At 47.4% G+C, this 19,571-nt stretch overlaps 1 protein-coding gene across 1 annotated transcript in view; it reads left to right on the top strand.

The window, feature by feature from the left end:
- Nucleotides 1-19,571, top strand: part of ADAMTS9 (ADAM metallopeptidase with thrombospondin type 1 motif 9) — a 68,030-nt gene that overhangs the window by 37,692 nt on the left and 10,767 nt on the right. Inside the window, exons 24-30 of the mRNA XM_088528284.1 lie at nucleotides 367-471; nucleotides 618-785; nucleotides 980-1,264; nucleotides 1,851-2,012; nucleotides 2,568-2,744; nucleotides 13,798-13,965; nucleotides 17,832-17,993. Of these exons, the coding sequence (XP_088384410.1) occupies nucleotides 367-471; nucleotides 618-785; nucleotides 980-1,264; nucleotides 1,851-2,012; nucleotides 2,568-2,744; nucleotides 13,798-13,965; nucleotides 17,832-17,993 (1,227 nt within the window). The remainder of the gene's footprint in view (nucleotides 1-366; nucleotides 472-617; nucleotides 786-979; nucleotides 1,265-1,850; nucleotides 2,013-2,567; nucleotides 2,745-13,797; nucleotides 13,966-17,831; nucleotides 17,994-19,571) is intronic.

Genomic DNA, 19,571 nt, shown 5'->3' with positions numbered 1-19,571 from the left:
TTCATCACTGATATTGCTATGTCTCTGTTGAGATCCAGACTGGACCAAAACCCTCCAGTTAGGCACTGCATCCATGCTGAACAGGAGAGCCTGTCCCAAAAACCTTTCATTTTAGCATTTCTAGGAAGCTAAAAGACCACTGAAGTCCTGCACATGTAGCCCTTGGATGTATTAGCAGCCAGTTTTCTGGCTCCCTGTGAGGATGCAAGGAGCAAGCTGGCCAAAACACAAAAGACCAGCATGCAGGTTGCAGCTTTTCAAGGCGTTGTTCAGAATTAGACCAAGGAGCTGGCTTACCTGAAACATCTGCAAAGTTTTCATGCTCTGCTTTGTCTTCCTTCTTAACCTCATGTATTTCCTTTACAGGACTGTGAAATAGCAGCGTGTCCTCCCCATCCAAATAGTCCCGAGGCCAAGAGATCCATATCGGGCGTTCACAGGACGCAGTGGCGATTTGGATCCTGGACACCAGTAAGTGTGTGCTGTAATGCTCTCAGGATTATTTTCCAGTAGACAGTGTGCTATTTTTAAGTGCGTTTGACCAGCTTTGTACTCCCCCACCCTTGCAATGCATAACAAGCAACTTCCTAGCGGACTTGCCCGTCTCTCTTTCCTAGTGCTCGGCAACGTGCGGGAAAGGCACCAGGATGCGATACGTCAGCTGTCGTGACGACCAGGGCTCGGTGGCCGACGAGTCGGCTTGCTCCCACCTCCCGAAGCCGTCGGCCACGGAGATGTGCACCGTGACGCCGTGCGGGCAGTGGAAGGCCTTGGAGTGGAGCTCCGTAAGCATCGTGCTCCCCAGCACAGAGCTGTGTAGACCTCGGTGCTGGAAAAGGGTTCCAGCAGCCTGTTATGTTCGCATGTTTAGAAGGGGGGAAATGGAGGTTTTTAGCTGCTCTGTATTAGCAATAACTGTGTGGGTGTTTTCTAAAGCTGGAAATGTGACCGTGTCTCCTTTTTCCCCACTGTAACGCAGTGCTCAGTGACTTGTGGTCAAGGTAAGGCAACGCGACAAGTGATCTGCATCAATTACAGTGACCAGCTGGTGGACAGAAGCGAATGCGACGCGGATGACCTGCCCGCCACCGAGCAAGACTGCTCCGTGTCTCCTTGTCACCCAAACAGCCATGATTACGGCAGGCCCATCCACCCTTTCCTCTACCCGGACCATCGTCTCAAGCTGCAGCCGGGTGGCAGCGCCAACCGAAACCGCGCGCATGTCCCAGGGGGCAATCAGTGGCGCATCGGCCCCTGGGGTGCTGTGAGTGCCCCCACTTTGTTTTTATCTCTTTTATTCCTTTCTGGGCAAACTTTGGCTTTTTTTTTTTTAATGTCACTGCGCGAGGTAAGGAGGGAGCTCGTGAGACCGCGCCGTGACACCGCAAGGCTCAGGGCGCCTGCTTGTGTCACAGGGATGATCAGGGACCTGGAACATCTGCCCTATGAGGAGAGGCTGAGGGAGCTGGGCCTGTTCAGCCTGGAAAAGAGAAGGCTGAGAGGGGATCTAATCAGTGTCTATAAGTACCTCAAGGGAGGGAGTGCAGAGGATGGTGCTGGTCTCTTTTCAGTGGTGGCCACCGACAGCACTAGAGGTAATGGCCACAAACTGAAGCACCAAAACTTCCACAGGAACTTAAGGAAAAAAATTTTAACAGTGAGGGTGACAGAGCACTGGAACAGGCTGCCCAGAGAGGTTGTGGAATCTCCTTCTCTGGAAATCTTCCAAAGCCACTTTGATGCAGTCCTGTGCCACGTGCTTTAGGTGACCCTGCATGTGCAGAGCGTTAGACTAGATGATCTCTAGAGGTCCCTTCCAACCTTAAGCATTCTATGATTGTGTCTTGCAGTGCTCCAGCACGTGCGCGGGGGGCTTCCAGCGGCGGGTCGTGGTGTGCCAGGATGAGAACGGATACACGGCGAGCGACTGCGACGAGAAAGCCAAGCCCGCCGAGCAGCGCTCCTGCGAGTCCGGGCCCTGCCCGCAGTGGGCTTACGGCAACTGGGGAGAGGTGAGCGCGGCCTGAGCCCCTTCTCCTGGCACCGGGGGGAAATTCAATGGTGAGGGGCTGAAAAATGGGAGAAAAGGGGGCAGGGAATTTGGGTGATGCTCCTTGGAAAGACTGCAGCAGCTTTTACTGAATGAGGGAACCCTAGCAATGACTTGATGGTGGTTCTGGTTCTGTTTATCATGGGGGAAAAAGTTATTTCTGGGCAAAAGAAAATTCTACAAAAGTTTATTTTAAAAGAAGTCTATTTTAACTGAAGGCCTTTTTATTAAAAACACCTCTCCCTTCAGAAAAGTTATCGGAGAAGTTACAGACAGTAACCTCTGATGTTGTGCTGGGCTGGCCAATATTGCTGTCAAGCAGTACCAGTAACTGGGAAGTGATGAACAGGAGTGGCGGGTGGGATGTCGGAGGCGCATGGGCTCTTTGGGGGGGACCTGTCTGGTCTGCAGGGGGCTAAAACCAGTGGGTCTGCTGAAGTGCTAGTGCACAGAGCTGCCAGTAGGCAGTTATTTAGCTGTCCAAATTGTAATTCTGGTGTCCTGTGCCAACCTGCAGTGCACAAAGCCATGCGGGGCCGGGACGAGAACGCGGCTTGTGGTGTGTCAGCGCCCGAACGGGGAGAGGTTTACGGATCTGAGCTGTGAGATCCTCGACAAGCCACCAGACAGAGAGCAGTGCAATGTGCAGGACTGTCCTAGAGATGCTGCCTGGAGCGCTGGTCCTTGGAGCTCGGTACGGCCATAAACTCTTTCTCTTTGTGAACCGTTTTTGGATGTTCCATAACAACCGATTTTTAACTTGCTTCAAAACGAGGTGCTAATGCTTCATGTCTTAAAAACTGCACTTAAAGAGGATTCTTGACAATGTGTTCAGAATAACGCCTGTTCAGGAAGGGCTTTACGTTAGGGGAGCTCCAGTCCTTTAATTTAAAAGGCGCTTTCTGCTACGTAACCAACTTTGGCCGCGTTATGACACTGTGCAAGCGCTGTGCGTTACGACTCTGGCTCCGACTGAGTTCTTTGCATATGGATCTAAAGCTGGCATTTAAGCAGTACCTGTCAACTGAAGTTAAGGCGTACCAATACTTAATGGTAATGCTGCACTGCACGCCTACTGGTTTACATGCATGTCTTTTCCAAAAAACAAGGCGACGGGGGAAATTTGTAGTAAATTGCATTAACTCACAAGCATGTACAAATATGTATAGGGGTGAGGGTGTGTTCCCACCCAGACATTTATATAGAAATACATGCCCGTGGACATCCGTGCTGTATTTCTATTCCCATGTAAAACACAAGGGGATTGTACCATGCAGAGGCACTGGTGAGCCGTTTTCATGCATTTCTTCGGTTCTGGACTGTTTGTGTCTGACTTGATCTCCAGCTGCTGCTTTAGACATCATCAAATCAGCAAGGGATCAGCAGGGTGTAGGAAGACTTAAAACCGTGAACGTTTTCCCATCCTGGAGCAGGGATGCGGTGCTGCTGTCAGGCCAGGAATGGGAGATCCAGGCTGGGGTGTTGCACCCTGTGGCTCTGACTTGCTCCTTGGATGGGATGTGCTGTTTTTGAAGTGGCCTTCAAGTAAATGTTGAGCTTGAGTGTATATTTTGTTATAAAGTAGTTAAAGGAGATTTTTTAAAAAAAGAAAAAAAAAAAGAATTTGACTCAAAAGCACTTTATGAGTATTGATGAAAAGAGGCCTATTTGTAATATATTGGACTTAAAAGTTTTGGTTGGAGGAGTCATCTTGCTAGCCTGCAACTTCCCTCTAGTTTCTGTGGATGCTTTTGGTAACATTTCTCCAGATTTTCATCATACCTCAGCCATAAAACTGCTGAAACTAGTGTTCACACGGTGCTTCACCAGGACAAGGGACAGTGATGTGACATATTTCATTCGAGGTGCTAACGTATCACTTGCATGCTGATAGCTGGTGCTAAAAACAAGTGAGCTGAGCTAAGCAGAACTAGCAAGCCGTGCAGTTGCTTTCGTCCCAGAGTTACCAACCAAAAGTTGCTGCTCCCCCTTATTACCGATGCTGGAACACGTGCGAGAAGCAAAGGCCTGGGCCGAGGTACGTTGCGTTTTGGTGTCCCGCAGCCGTCGGCATCTCCCCTGCCACCAAAGCCACCAAAGCAGCCACTGGGGCTGGTATCTACGGGGTCAATAGGGGAGCGGGGCTTCACGTCCCTCCTACAAAATACACTACGTATACGTCTACCTCGTGCTACTACTGTAGGTAGTAAAGCCCAATTTTTTTGTTTTTCTTTTTTCTATTTTTCTTTTTTAACCGTGGTATCACCTGATTTGCTTTAGCTCTGCCCTTGACTGCAAACATTGCTCTGTAGCTCTCCGTACTTCATCAGTTCAGATGGAGTGTCACTACCATATTTTTTTTGGTCACTTTTGAAACAAGAGTATAGTATTAGCTGAAACTTTTCAGCAGTATGGATTTATATATTTATGTAAAAGTGTATTTATTTTTCCAATATTGTTATTTAATTTTATATAAATATTGCCTACATTTACAATGTTTAATGTTAATGTTGAAGAGCGAAAATTAAAGACGAGTAGAATGTAATCATAAAGGAAGTTGTATAATGATTTCTTGTCTCTTTTGGTATCCTTAGTTCTGCTAATTTTGACTCAAGTTTCTGCAATGGTGCTGCAATGTTCCATCTTTTGATTCACTTTTATTTGCTTTGTTCTCCAATAGAAACTGTCTTTCTCGGCAATTAAACAAATGCAGTTAAAAGTGTATGGATTGTGAAGTTTGGTTAACTAATTTCTTGCAAGCATCTGATTGGCTCAGCTTCACACAAGTTTGGTGGAAATTAATACCGTAAAATACATACAAATTATAGCACAGGGAGTCCAACACTCAGTCCTTAGGCAAAATTCCCCTGCAATTTGATACAGTAAACAAGTGGTTTTATCTGACTGGTTTTATCTGGGTTTTAAAGAGAGAATTAAAGGAATGAACAGGTTCTGAGTGTAAATGATAATCTCATAACAGGAGACTGGTGAGATGCATTGTCATTATAATGTATGTTCAAAGAGGACTAAAAGAAGGCGATACCTTTTATTTCCTTGCTTCTTTAAGAACATGTATTTAAACACTGGAGAATTGTAAGCCACGTGATCGACCTTAGCTGTTTTTTTTTTAATTAAAATATTGCTTTAGAAAACATGCAGAGAGTGTCACTGGGGTACAGAGAGTGTTTTTTCTTCTCTGAGTGCCTTGCAATGTGAACAGGCAAAGACACATTTACAGACTCTGAAATAACAAAAGGAAATTGCGCCGCGTTTTTGAGGGGGAGGGAAATGGCCACCAAGGGTAAATCCACTCCTTACAGTAGTCTGCACAAAATTGTGTTTGTATTAAGTTAATGGCAGAGAAGTTTTCACGGCCTTTGAGGAAAAACTGTCCCCTCTGCTTGAGAGTTCTCCCTGAAGCCAGGTGGTGTTTCTTCTGGATCACAGATATGAGGAAAGGAGCTGGAATGCTGTAGGGCATCTCCTCCCCTTCCAGTATATATATATATACATCATTTAAGCTAATGGGATCTGCTGTAGCTGAGACATGGATCTCTAGGCGGGTGCCCTGGCCTTTGCAACCCACGCTTGCTGCTGTGTGATTCCTAGACATGTTTTTATCAGGAATGTGTCAGTTCTAACAGCTGGGTGTTTATGTCTGGAAATCAAATTGTTTGTTCTAAGTGTAAAGAAAGAAAGAAAGAAAACAGCTTGAGAATAAGTCTGTATTTTTTTTTAAGAGAAATAATGGTGGTATAGGGTTTACCACAACATATGGCTGTATCCTGCTACAATGAATGACTTGTGGGTTTCTTGTGCTTTCCTAATGGGAAAATATATACAGCTAACGTAAAGCAGTTGTATCTCACAGGAGTGTCCTGGTTCGGTCGGGTGAGTCGTTTGGATTTCATTGCATCGGGTTAGTAATCATTTGAGTTTGACCTGTGGACAGTATTAGGTTGGTTTGTTAGATTCTAATTTTAAAAATAATCTCTACTGTGCTTTGCTGAATACTTACTACTCCTTGGTATCAAGCTTATCAATTTTAGCAATAAATCAAATAAGCAGAAATGCCAATATCTTATTCACTGAGGGCTTTTTGATCTAACAGCAGAGAAATGGAAGCCTGAGGTAAAAACATTGGAGTATTAGTTTGCTAAACCGCAAGCTGTATCTTATGGATGTTGGTGTGAATTCAGTTTTGGTTTCGGATGGTGATGCTGTACCCCGTTAGCCAGAGCTGGAAGGTGATAGGGTCGGTAGCCAAGGTCCTTGCCAGGCTCTCGGCTGGCCCTGTTGGTGCAGGGACACAGATAACGGCAATGTCACTCCAGGGACAAGGTAGGAATCGTGCTGGCGCTCAGGAATCGCCGTCTCAAAATTCGTGTCGATGGGAAGTTCAGGTTTATTTGCACTTCATCCTCTCAACCTCCTGACCTATTGCTTGCAAAGTGCTCTCCCCCAAAACACACTGTTGTGTCTGTAGAGACTCCCGCAGCAGCGGGGGCCGTGGCAAAGCGGATGTAGAGCAAAATGAGAACTTTTGCCTACTCCTGCCTGTCTGAAAGCTGTCTCCCCGTCTGAGAGCTGTTTGGTCCCCTGGGTTTGCTGCCTGTTTTCTCTCCAGGATTAGTCGGAGCCAATGGCTCCAGGATCTGCCAGTTCGGCACGCTGATAAAATGCAGAGAACTTGTTGGCTGTAGTTCCCACATCAGGAAAAGGCCCGTGACAGCTCCGAGCGCTCTGCTTTTGTTTAAAGCAGAATCCCTTCGCTGCGTGTGTCACCGATCCCGACCGTGCCTGGAGGCCATTGCCCACGGCCCTCGAAACGCCGCGTCTCCCCATGTGCACCGTGACGCCAGCAGTCTGGCCGCCTGCCTTTTCTGCTTCTCCTTGTGTCCTTGGCACTCATCCCAAAGGCTAAATTTAGTCGGGGTTACTGCTTTCCATGGCTCGCTCCATTGGTCAGTCCATTGGGAGAGCAGGGACTGATGCTGTCCCGGTTGAGTTTCCTCATCCCATAGCACTGTGGCCACCTCTCCCGCTGGGTCTAGTGGCTCTAGCACAGTTACAGGTGGGTAAAAACAGTGGTGCTCAGGTACTCATGTGCCCTGCTCAAGAGCCACCCTGCTATTAGTGTGGAGCTGCTTTGGATTCAGAAAGCCCAGAGGAAAGCTGCTACATAGGCAGCAAAGTATCACTTCATCCTCTGCTGCTCCTGTGTAATCCCCAATTCCTGTTTTCATTTTTACTGTGTTTTCCTGTCATCACGAGGTCCTTCATTACTTCTGTTATTTCTCCTTAAATAAGGGGAACTATATATATTTTGCTCTCAGTTCTGCCATCTCCCATTTGCTACAATGTTAGATGGAGAAGTGGAAAGGACGGGGCAGGAGCATCCCCTCTAACCTCTCTAGTGCAAGGCTGGGTGCTGGGGAAGGGGATGGCCGGGATGTCCCATTGCTCCTGTTGGAGATGGAGCTGGCTGGAGCAGGGCTTGCCTTGGGAAGGTGCTTTCGTGTCCCTTGATACCTTTCTCCTCCCTCCCACCCCCAAATGATGCATCATTTCCAAAGCTCTTCAATTATGTTCCCTGTCAGTGCATCATTATTCCTTGCTGTTTCTTACCCACTTTTATATCCTATAGCATCCATCCTAATGTACTACAGGAGCACTTGCCTTCCTCCTGCCAAAGGGGCCATCCCAGCCTCACCAGCAGATCCCAGCAGCGTTGCAGTGACCCTGAGTGCTCTGGCAGGGATATCCCACAGGGAGCAGGAGTCCCAGGCACACAGGTAGCACTGGGAAGTGTAGTGACTGTTTAGCTACATTTAGTCTACTTCAGATTTTTTTATGCTTCCCTTTTCATGCATTTTTTCTGTGCAATGGTGACTTTCTGGTGCTCATACAGCACTGTTAGGGCACCGCGGGAGGGTAGTTGGTTCAGTCGGCTTGTCATGGTTGGGCCTTGGTGGCTGGTGACTTTGTGGACCCGATACACGTACGCACACATGAAAAAATAAAGCCATGAATAAACCCGCGATAGCTGGGAATATTTGTTTCCCAAAGCACTAGCTTTCTGTGCGGTAATTGAAATAAGTGTTAGGCTGCAGGAAGCACATTAGGGCAGCAACTTGCCTTCAAGGATGAGCTGTGGAGTTTAGCCTCTCCAAGAAGTTCCCCGAGCTGAGAAGCCTGCGTGTGTCTCATGTTCTGAATTTACAGCGTATGCCCCAAACTACAACCATAGCTGCTGTTTTGATTCCATGTCCTTTCCAAACCTCGTATTTAGCAACAGGAGCATGTGTTGATGAGGGACACCAAGCACAGTGGCACTCGCTGCACCTCTGACTTGCACAGTGACTGATGGGGCAGTCATTAAGAAAAAACAGCATCGTGCATCTCCTTCCAAAGGCCTTAATGTGCGATTCATGTTTTGCTTTTTACTAGCTCGCAGGGAAGGCAAGCGAGCCAGCAGCATGTGTGAAAATGCTTCTAATGCCTAAGCCTGTACACAGGCAGGCGAGCAGTGTCTGATCACTGCGGAATGAAGCCAAGACTTGTTTTATAAAGCCAGGGAGCAGCAAGAAGCTCTGTGCTGCTGCAAACACCTGGTGTGATGCTCACCTGTGAAACGGGGCTGGCTTGTTGGGTATATCCCATCAGCTAGCATGGAGAAATGGGGGGCTTCTAAATGCTATTATAATACAACTGTTCGCTTTAAAAAAAATAAGAAAGAAAAAAGAAATGAAGTGTCAGTTTGCCTAGGCAGCTTGCTGCTTCAATTGCTGTTTTTTAAAAAAGTGCCACAGCATGGAAAATAGATTTCATCAGTCTCTTCTGCATCCCATCATATTGGCTTCATTGAGTAGCTCACGCATTTCCTGCTAATTTGAGGAAATGGTATCCAATACTTCCCTCCCCGGGGAGACCTGTGATCACTACCTGGTGCTATTTCTTTCTATGTGTGTGTTTTTTCGTTGTTGTTGGTTTTTTTTTTTTTTTTTTTTTTTTTTTTTTTTTTTTTTAAGAAGTTGAATAGGTTGTGCCAGCTGAGATGCAGCTTTTCAGGCAGGATCCACATGCAAGGGCCCCATGGGCAGTTAGGGAGGTGGAGAAGGTGTTTTGGAGCAGATAGAAGCAATAGAAGGGGTGTGAGGTTTCTCCTCTTGCTCCACTTACCTGTTTTCCTCCCATTTATTCTGTGATGTCTCCAAGCTGAAAGAAAACCATTCCATTGACTTCAGCTCTCGGGACCCTAAATCTTGGAAGAGTTAGCAGAGCTTTTGCCCAACTGAGTCCTTCTTTTCTGGGACAGTCTCTGCTGTCTGGGAAAGCTGGCTCCGGGCACATCAGCTTTCTGCTGCTGGAGCAAATTAGGTTGAACCCCTTTTTTAAAGAAATTTCTCTTCTTTACCTGTCGCTAAGCATCATTCCTGCTCATTCGGCAGTTGCTCCAGCTGGCCTCAGTGGTGGGAAGGTGAAGGTTGTTTTATTTCTCCGCCTTGCAAACGGACAAGTAGGAGGGAGGCTGTTCATGCATACGTGCAAAATATCAGGCCAGAGCTGCACTGCCTTGCAGCTTTGAAGCCGACGGCATTCGTGTTCGAGTGCCACAGAGAGAGCACTTGTTGCTGGATAACGTGCAACGACTCAGATGTGTTTAAGCAGCAAGAAGCGCTTGGCTCTTATCTTGGCTCCGGAGGGGCGATGTCAAAGGGCTGCGGTTTCAAAGCTACCAGCGTCCGATAAGAGGGCTTAAGTTAGAGCAGGAGAGGGTTGTGTGCTAATAGGATGCTGAAATGCAGATTCGTGCTTGCAGATGCCAAAAAGACATCCAGGAGCACAGCCCCAATGCAATGGGGACATGGGAGTGAGGAGCGGCATCGCGGGGCTCCCTCCTCTCCCTCGGTTTTCTCCGTCGAGCGTTTGCGCGCTCCGGTTCGGGCGGTTGGGAAGAGCGAACAAGTGCTCCCTTCTAATATAACCCTCAATGCATGGAAATCTCAGCCTACAAGGGTTGATTTTAATTTCCTTTCAAAAAGTTGCCCCTGGCAGAATCTGATAAAGATGTTTTTAGGCTAATTTCCCTCCCCTGCCTTTTGTGAGATATCAGAGTTGCACTTATCTCAGGAAATTTGCTTGGTGATTGCCACAGCTTGCATTCGTTATCTTGAATACCTCCCAAACCGTAGGCCTGGAGAAGTGGCGTGACGGCATTTTTTGGAAAATTTCTCTTTTAGCAGAAAATTTGCCTAGATTCCCATGGACAGTTTGCTACCCTGGGAGGAGCTTTGGGATCAGGTCACAACCTTGCTGCTTTAGCAAAGTCTTGATCAAGGAGATGAACCTTCATCATCAGCACATGAGTGCTAGGGAGGCTGTGCTGAAACAGCTCACATTTGTCAGGTAAAATAGAATAGTCTTCCTCATCCTTGGCCTTTCAGAGACTGAGTTCCTGTGGACATGAAAGCACAAGCTTGCTAGGTGGGAAGAGAGCATGGCATTGCAGGATACATTTACCATCATGTTCTGGCCTCCCTGGAAGCAGAGAACACTTTTTTCGTCAGATTTACTTAAACTTTTTGTTGCATGTAAGCAAGCAACTTGCCAATCCGTGGCACTTTAACAAACCCAGTTGTGCAATAAATGCAATTCCCTTAACTCTGCACTCAGGTGCTCTTAGGGAAGTCCTTATTCTGCATGTAAAGCATGAGGCATGAGCAGCGTCCAGCCTTTTCCAGCCACTCACATGCAGGTTTAATGCAGCACCAGTGCCATGCGTGGCCTCAACTTGCCCCACGACACCCCCACCTTGTCCCCATCTCTGCAAGGAGAACCCATAGGGTTCATCCCGGCGTTGCAGTGGCTGTTGCAGGGCCACATCCCTTTCCATAGGCTGGAAGGAGCGTTGCAGAGCAACATTGCCCAGCGTTTGGGGCAGGCTGGTGTTGGACATGTCTGCATCTATGGGATCCTTAACCCTGGGAAGCTGGGAGGCAAAAATACCAGCACGGTACCTTGGCTTGCACCCTCGGGGCTGGATCTCAAGATGATTGAAACCAGTAGGAGTCTTTCTGTTGACTTCAAAGATCCTAGGATGAGGCTGCTATTCCACAGGGAGGCACCCGCCATCCCCAGTCCTTTGAAGTACTTTCTACAGGGGAGGAAAAAAAAAAGAAAAAAAAAAAAAAAAAGAAAAGGAACCGAAGAAAGAAAGAAAGAAACCTCTGAAAGGAGTGTTTTTGTCTCTGCTTTTCAAATGCTTTAAAGAAGCCAAGGTCAAAGCTTACCTCACCATGGCATCGTTATTGATAGCTACCCTGAGAGGCTGCAGCATTTCCAGTGATGAAAAGAGTTTGGTTAATGAAATGCAAAGTTCTTCCAGGGTCAAAAATAAATGATTAGGCCAACTGGAGCAGCTAGGTGTATTGCTTCCCTAAGTCACGTGGCACAGAGATGGAGTGCTCTATTAAGCTGTTTTCTGCATGTGGCTTACACATGCTTAATTTCTGCCTGCCAAACAGAAGATGAAAATACCTGCGAAGAATTAAAAGGCAGTTATGGAGTAGACTCTTTGTAAAGGAATTTTCAGTCTCTAATAATTGGTTGCGTTAGAATTATTCAACCTCCCTTCTCTGTCAGTGCAAATGAGCCCATAACTCACATGTATGTGAAAGCAAATGGATGTTTTGGATCCAAAAAGGCACAGCTGCCCATCTTTAATTTGTATTAAAGACAGGCATAAAAATGATTGATTGCAGCATCTTGAGAATTATATCTCAGTATTATGGAAATTAGTCCAATGATGCCATGGACGCAACGTGCGCCACTGCGCGCCTGCCACCCTGTGTGTCCCTTTAGCTGTAGAGACAGTGGTGCCAAACCATCTGGAGAGCATTTACTGCTGGTCAGTTCACGTGAAACGTATCAGTGTTAGTGTCTAGTCCAAAGATGGAGGGAAATAGTAGTTTTTAACTGGGTTTGGTAGGATTTGACATCTCTGTCTTGCTGCTGACATTCACTGCCCGGTAAGCTGAACATGCTGAGAAATTGCAGGTGCCCTTCTCCCACCTTTGCCCAGAGTGCATCTTCCCGGATGCACCGCGGGGTCTCGGGAGCGCACCAGGCATCCAGCATCCATGCGGATGCGGAGCAGGGTCGGGCTCCCACGGCCAGATCTGCGCTGGGCCAGGCACCTAACGAATGGCCTTTTAATCCCATTGATTTTCAGGGAAGTTGGCTGGCTTTGTGGCTCCACGAGCGCTTTTACAATAGGAAAAATGCCTTTTTCAGGACATTGCTTATACATACTTTTCAGCATCAACAGCCTTATGAGTTATATCCTTTTCTTGCCACGTTTGTCTAAACTCCTCCTTTTGTAAGCCTTTGGAACGAGTTATTGCGCTCTCAGTGTTTCTTTGTGTACCTCTTAACACCATAGGGGATGAATGATTTGGAAGTAGTGCTGTAATTTAAAATAATCACAGCTGTCAATGCACGTGCCAATTTGGAGTGTAATGGATCTTGCAGAGCTGCTGCATATATAATCTGTATTTTGTTAGGTTCCAACTGTATTCAGAGCCTGGGAAGACTCTGGCCTGTAATTTATTTCTTAGCAAATCTATGGATGGAGTGACTCCAAAAAGGAGCAAGGAGCATCGTCTCCACCGTTCTGAAAAGAAAGCAGAGCATTTATATTGAGAGATGGCTGAAATGCTGTTTGTGCCCACGAATTAAACCAGGATGCTGGTGATGCAGCATGTAATGACTTGCATAACATTGTAATGAAGAAATTGAAACAGTCCCTGGGTGCATCATGCTGAGTAAGAGGCTTGTTCAACAAGAAACTGTCATATTAAATTCTTGTCGTGATTCCGGGCCCCTTTGATTCCTAAATCTTTTGGAGGAGACTAATCTGAAATCAAAGTGAAGTTGCTTGGGGTTTGCATGCCAGAAGTGGTCACATTTGAGAAAGTTCAGTGAACCTGCAGAGGGAGGTTCAAATTAGTTGCTTCACTACAAAGCTTGCAGCTAACATACCTGCTGATTTGCTTTCTGCTTTCATTCTTCGTGCTCTGCCTTCTTGCCTTCTTCCGAGTCGTTTTCAAAACGCATAAATCTTACGGGTGAGCATGTCCTGGTTTCCGTCTTTGTTTAGTAAAAAAAGAAAAAGGGTCTGCAGCTTTTGCTGCGGAATAAAACAGACATGAGTTTTAAAACCGTGCACATGGAAAGCCCTTATTTTTCTCCTCTGCCTTGTCCTCTGTGCGGTTATTTCCCTCTTGAAGGTGTATATCATGCTGTACCCTCCCGATTTGCCAGCTCCTGGCCTCCCTCTGTACTGAGGTGAAGGGAAATGGTCCCTTTCAAGTTCTCCTTAAAGATGCTCAGGGTTCCTGCCTTGATCCCTGTGAGCTGGCGCTGCCCCTTTGAAACCACCCGAGCAGTTCTAGGACCTGTGCCCTAAACCCTGCCAGTCCTGCTGGATGCCAGCTGCTTTATAACAATATTGGCATTTTGGAGGGATTTTGACCAAGAAAGTGGTCCAAAACGCAATGGGAACATGTTCGGTGTGTTCAGTTCTGCCCCTTTTTGCCCCCTCAAGCTCTGTGGGGGCTGACGGGGCACCCAGTGATGGCCCTTTTGGTCCAGTTGGAGCAAAATTCCCTATGTAGTCCTGGCCTGTGTGTATCAATGTAGACGGCCCTGTCTGAAAGCTGATTCTTGTTACTTTATATTTGCAGTGTTCTGTCTCCTGTGGAAGGGGTCAAAAGCACCGAGCTGTGTACTGTTTGTCAAAGGAAGGGAGGCATGTAGAAGAAGATTATTGCAAGCACCTTGCTAAACCCAATGTGCAAAAGAAATGCAGAGGGGGCAGATGTCCGAAGTGGAAAACGGGAGATTGGGGACAGGTGAGACGCACTTTTGCATCATTTGATATTCCTCATCTGTCAGACTGGTTAGAAACTGCTTTTCCCCTCGCTTCTGTCCTCTTGAATTTTTCAAGGGTAAATGTTCTGGGCCAGATCCTCAGGTGGTGTAAAACAGTGTAGCTTCACGGACCGCAGTGAAGCAGCACTGATTTGAACCAGCTGAGAACATGGAAACCTATGCTTTTAGTGTCCAGTTGACAGCAAATTCCTTGCTGTGGACTTTTAGATTTTGCTAGAAAACCCATTAGTACATAACATTAAAGAAAATCTACTATTATTCATCTTTGTAATATTGTTACCATTTAAATATATCACATCTCAGATAAAATCCTTAGTTTTGAGAAAACTGAAGTTAATTTTATTATCAGCTTCTTGGGAAAGCCTACAGAACAATCAGAGTTACTCATTAAAAATGCTTTTCGCTACCTTTTGTTTCTCAACAAGCTCATCACTTAATTTGCTTCATTAAAAAGTCAGACACTTTGATATTTGGAGCAGAGGCTGCTGGAAATGTGAAAGTGCTCGCAGTTATTAAGCATCTTGTTTGCTGAGAGCATGTCTTGAACCCTTGTTTTTCTGAAAGTGATAGAATTGTCAGCACCTTGAATCTTCTGCATCACATTTTTAGCTCTGAATCTCAATTTTCCCTCTACCTCAATAGCGTGGTAATCAGCAGAATTACTGAAAATCCCAGACTAAATGAACTGTTAAGTTGTAAAACATCATGTTCCCTTGCAGCCTGTCTTCCAAATTAAGATACAATTCCCCAGTTCTCACTGTATGCAATTCCCTAAAACATAAACCATTAGCAAATCCTCATGCACACACATAAATATTAGGACTAGAACATCATACTTTTGTTAAATGTCAAATACCAAAAGAGACAATAAACTCATTGATGTTTTGTTATTATTTTCACACTTGCATTTGTCTTTACTCTTACCTTAGAATTCGTAGGATAGCAGTATTTGCCTTTCCATGTGTAATGGGATAAGTGTGGCTTTCCCTGTGGAGTTTAGGTGGGTTAAGTCCTATCCGAGAACCCAGGAGCACCCACGTAGCCCTGCTGAACTGAGCAGGACTGCACCTGTATTGAAATTTAAGGTCCTTTTTTATAACCTTCAGGACCAAAACCTTAATTTTATATAAGAAGCCACACTGGGAAAATGAAAAGAAACCCGAGGCCATTAAATAGTCTTGTCATATCCAATTTGCTCCTTATTTAAAGTGAGTACTCCCGAAAGCAATTTTTTTTACAGCTACTAATTCTAACCATAATAACGTAATGGTCTGTCGATTGCTTAAAATATGCTAATTTTAATTGATAAAAATAGGTGTTTTAAAATTCAGAGTGTTCCACCACATGATTGGAAGTAATTTTGTGCGCGGGGAGAGAGAAGCCGAAGTTAATAGGAGGATGAGGTGATTTATGGCCCAGGGTAATCTTTTGTGACGAGGCAATTAAAGAATATTTGTGTGGTAATGAAGGGGCTAAGAATAGGCAGCGTTTGGAGCTGCGGCCGCTCCGATCGGCAGAGCCGACCCTGCTGCTTTGCTCTCTGCACGTTCAGCATTCGGCGTCTGGGTAATTCTTTCCTAGATTGCTATGGATCCATCTTCCGATGGCAAAGCACTTGGAATATTTGCATTAATCAGGAGCGAAGAGGGAAGGTTTTTCTCCACAGGCTTTAAACATGCTTACGTCTGCACTGAAATGTCAGATTTAATGTGTTTGTGTCTCTTAAGTGGTATCAATTACGGTCATTTACCTTTCATGTAGTAAAAATACTAATATTTATTCTGCTCTCTGATATTTACTCATTTCAGTTCGAGACCAAAATCTAGCCTTGTGTTTCTATACGGTAGCACTTCTCCATAGCTGAGTTCACATGCTGCAGTTCCAGGATTGACTTTCCTGGTAGAGAAAGGAGTGGTCCTAAAAAAATATATAGGACCCACAGAAGGGGCAAACAGACTGGTGGGCCTCATGGGATCCCATAGAGGGACATATTAGAGTCTCCCCCCTTGCTGAGCTGAATAGCTTTGTGTTTTGGATGCTCAGCGGTCCCAACTAGTTGCATTTCTACAAGACAGAGAGAAGCTGCCCGAACAGCATGATGGAATAAAACCATCAGGATGAAACGTCCTTGCCGCTGTCGTCCAGCACAGTCCTATTAGTTTGAACCCAGACATAAGCCCAGCAGTGCTGGTGTACAGATCTGGAGTCTTCCTAGCAGAGCAGACCCGAGATCCCAATCTGGATGTGCTGGGAAGAATCCTGCGGCCTTGGCTTGCTAGGTTTCGCCAAAGCTTGGCCAATTTTTTGCCTTACAAGGGGTTTGGTATTGCAATATCCTTGCAACACCAATTCAGCCCCAGCGGCCCCAGGGCTGTGCTCATCCCCAGCCTATTCCCTAGGACTGGGGTCTGGGCTGTGAGTTATTTCTCCCGGTCACTACGACGCGTCCCCAAAAGCCCCGCGCATCCCTGAGCTCCCCAGCGCACGCACCTGCGATCCCCTCCCGGGAGAGCATCCTTGCTGCCGAGGGCGTTTCGCGTCCCCGTCGCTGTCCTTCCCCCTGGCCCTGCTGCTGTCCCCGCGCCGCGGCCGGCTGTCCCTGCGCGCCGCAGCCCGCGTGGACGGGCGCTGGGTGCAAAGCGAGAAGCGCTGAGAGCAGCGCGTGCCCCGCAGCGACCGCTCCGGCACGTCGCTGTGCGTTATTTGGTTTATCCATCCCTGGCGGGACGCTCGGGACGAGCGTCGCAATCCATCGCAGCAGCGGACGAGAAGCCTTTGCATCACCCACGGCAGAAATGTCCCCGCTGCTTTTCCAAGTTATATGCCACAAAAAAAAAAAAAAAAAAGACAGTTTCTAAATACCCCTAGAGCCGAAATACCTGCAGCCAGGAGCGTGTTTGCAGCCAGCTTTTCCGTGGTTCTGCGTGGCTGGAGGGTGCGTTCGGATAGCGGAGCAAGCGGAGCGTTACGGAGGAACGCTTTGCAGGAGTAGCCAGAAGAGAATTGCTTCCCCATTACGCGCCACTTAATCCCTTGCCTTAACAGCACTTGCTTTGATAGGTACTGCAATAATTGGCTATATTTTCCTGGTTCCTCCCGCATTAATGAGGTTGCGTGTATTAATTGTTCGGTCAGCAAAGGGGTGCTCGTGTTAGCTGTGTGTTGAGTTCATGCCTTCTGATTTTTCCCACCGTCTTTTCTAAGCACAAGCTTTTTTTCTTCTGCATCTGCAGAGTATTTTATGATCTTGCAAGACAGAACCCATAGCAGAGCCAAACTAAGCACCACTAAACTTATCATAGTGTGCAATAGGAGAAAATATTGAGCAAAAGGAGAAAAACAAGCCATTAAAAGCACTGCGGTGTAGGCGATAATTTAGCAGAATCCAGGTTTTTCTCCCTGTGTAAAAGTAGGGAGAAGGATGCCAACAGTATGAGGAAGGAATCATGAAAAAGAGTACTTCATTTAAGAGACGTTTACTTCCCTAGCCCTGCGGTTAGTCCTGACTTGTGCACTGTGTGTTTAGGGAAATGCAAACAGAAAACTGGGGGTGTCGTATCGTACCTTCAGCTCATCGTTGCAGCAGCCCCTCTCCTGTGTAATCCAAGCTTGCTTTTCCTCAAGGTCTATGTGCAGCACTGGGAATATTCCGAATTGCCCTTGCTTTGGAGCCGGCTGCCTGGAGAACGCAGCTAATCCCAGGGATTTGTGCACTCTGCATCCCGCCTGTGCAAACCTGGTTCTTCCTTGGCGTGGGAGCGGGGTCGGGAGCGTCCCGCGGTGCCGAGCGCCCCGTGCCGCCGCTCACGCGCTGTCCCTCTTGCAGTGCTCGGCGTCCTGCGGGCGAGGAGTGCGGCGGCGGCCCGTGCGCTGCCACGGCGGCCCCCGCGACGCCGCCTGCGACCCTGCGCGCCGGCCCGCGGGCGAGCAGCCCTGCCGCGTGGCCGCCTGCCCCGCGTACCGCTGGCACCACGGCGAATGGCAAGCGGTAAGCGGGGAGCCCCCGGGAGGGCGGCGCGCGAGCCGGGCGGCCGCGTCGGGACGTTGTCCGCGCGGTGGGAACGCGAGGGCGCCGCTGCCAGCACCCTGCGGGGCTGGATCGGAGCTAATTCGGAGCTAATTCCGATGGAGATGGGACACCTAGGACCTGATGGACCTGGGTGGTCCTTTCAGCCCAGCTCGTGGCCCTCTGCCAGCTGAAATGCCACTAAGGTGGAAGCAAGGGAGAGCCTGAGCTTTCTGAGTTGGAGGAGGGAGATGAGAGGAAGGAGAAGATGCTCCCAGGGGAGGCTTCCTGCTGGATTAGCTGCAAAACATCCCACCTGTGGCGCTGCCCACTCAGGAAGGTGTCATTTTGCCCCATCCTGGGTCCCCGAGCATCCACTGCACATGCACCAGGTGCCTCGGCTCACTGGGCAGTAGGACCTGCTGCTAAAATCCTGATGTAGTGACAATAAAACCTGAGGCCCAAGGGGACTGGCGGGACCCCGGCAGAGTTATTCCATTTTAGAGATGTATTTCGGAGGTGTTTATGAAGCGGCACAGAGGGAATTGAGGAGCTGTGAGCCTGGATGCTGTAAAGGCACCAACTCCCATGGTGCCAGTAATGGCACAGGGGAGCATCGTCCTGGCCCCTGGTCGGGATCTCAGAGATGCCCCCATCTGCATTAACAGGAAGGGGGATAAACAGGAATCCAAGGGCATTTCTATCTTCCAGAGTCTGTGTTTACTGTGCTCCACATAAGGAATAAAAAAAAAGGAATAGAAAGGGAAGATTAAAAAAAAACTTGATGAAAACAAAAGCATTTCCAGCCTGTAGAGGCTGTGCACTGCAGAAAAAAAAATCAAGGTTAAGGCAGCAAGTGCTTTGAGGCAGTCTCTGCCCCTGCAGCAGCGCATCCCTGCACCTAGTGGGCACCCAGCTCTCAGCAACGTGTCCAGGCTCCTATTTAACGTGTCCGGAGCACGAGAGGCGCCAGGGACACAAAGCAGGTCGCAGAGCAGCCTGCGACTGCAGGTGCCACCGCTGCTGTGATCAGTCCCCAGGTGCCGCTGCTGCAGCCCCTCTCCCTCCTCTCACTTGTTTTCACAATTTTCACACCTGGGGTGAGGGTCCCCTGCCAAGCCTGCGCCCGCCTGCCAAGTCAGTGGCAGGAGGTGGATGCTAATGCTGTTTTTCCTAGGTTTTCCAAGAAAACTCCTCATTGTATCGGAGCAATATTTACCATTTTATGGAGTATTCTTTGTTTGTTTTTCTCCCAAAGGGGAGCTTTGTTAGTTTGGAGGATTGAAAGTTTCCGCATCCATAAATGATCATTACTAGCAACAGGCTGCAAATCTCATCCAATTCGGGCTTACAGCTTTTTCCTGTTTCCAAACCATCTTTTTCTTTTTTTTTTTTTTTTCTTTTGGATCACTTTTTATTTCATTTATTATTTATTTCATTTTGACAGTGAAAAAAAAAAAAAAAAGGCAACATGTTCCCCAGCCATGTGCATTGGCTGCGTGTTATTTATAGCAAGGAACCCCAGATTGCATTAGTATTCTCTGGGCAAGTAATGGCAAT

Source organism: Tinamus guttatus, unplaced genomic scaffold, assembly GCF_059628265.1.
Source record: "Tinamus guttatus ecotype Peru unplaced genomic scaffold, ASM5962826v1 Tinamus_guttatus_pri_ptg000307l, whole genome shotgun sequence".
Classification (NCBI taxonomy): Eukaryota; Metazoa; Chordata; class Aves; order Tinamiformes; family Tinamidae; genus Tinamus; species Tinamus guttatus.
This window is presented reverse-complemented; position numbering and strand designations above follow the sequence as displayed.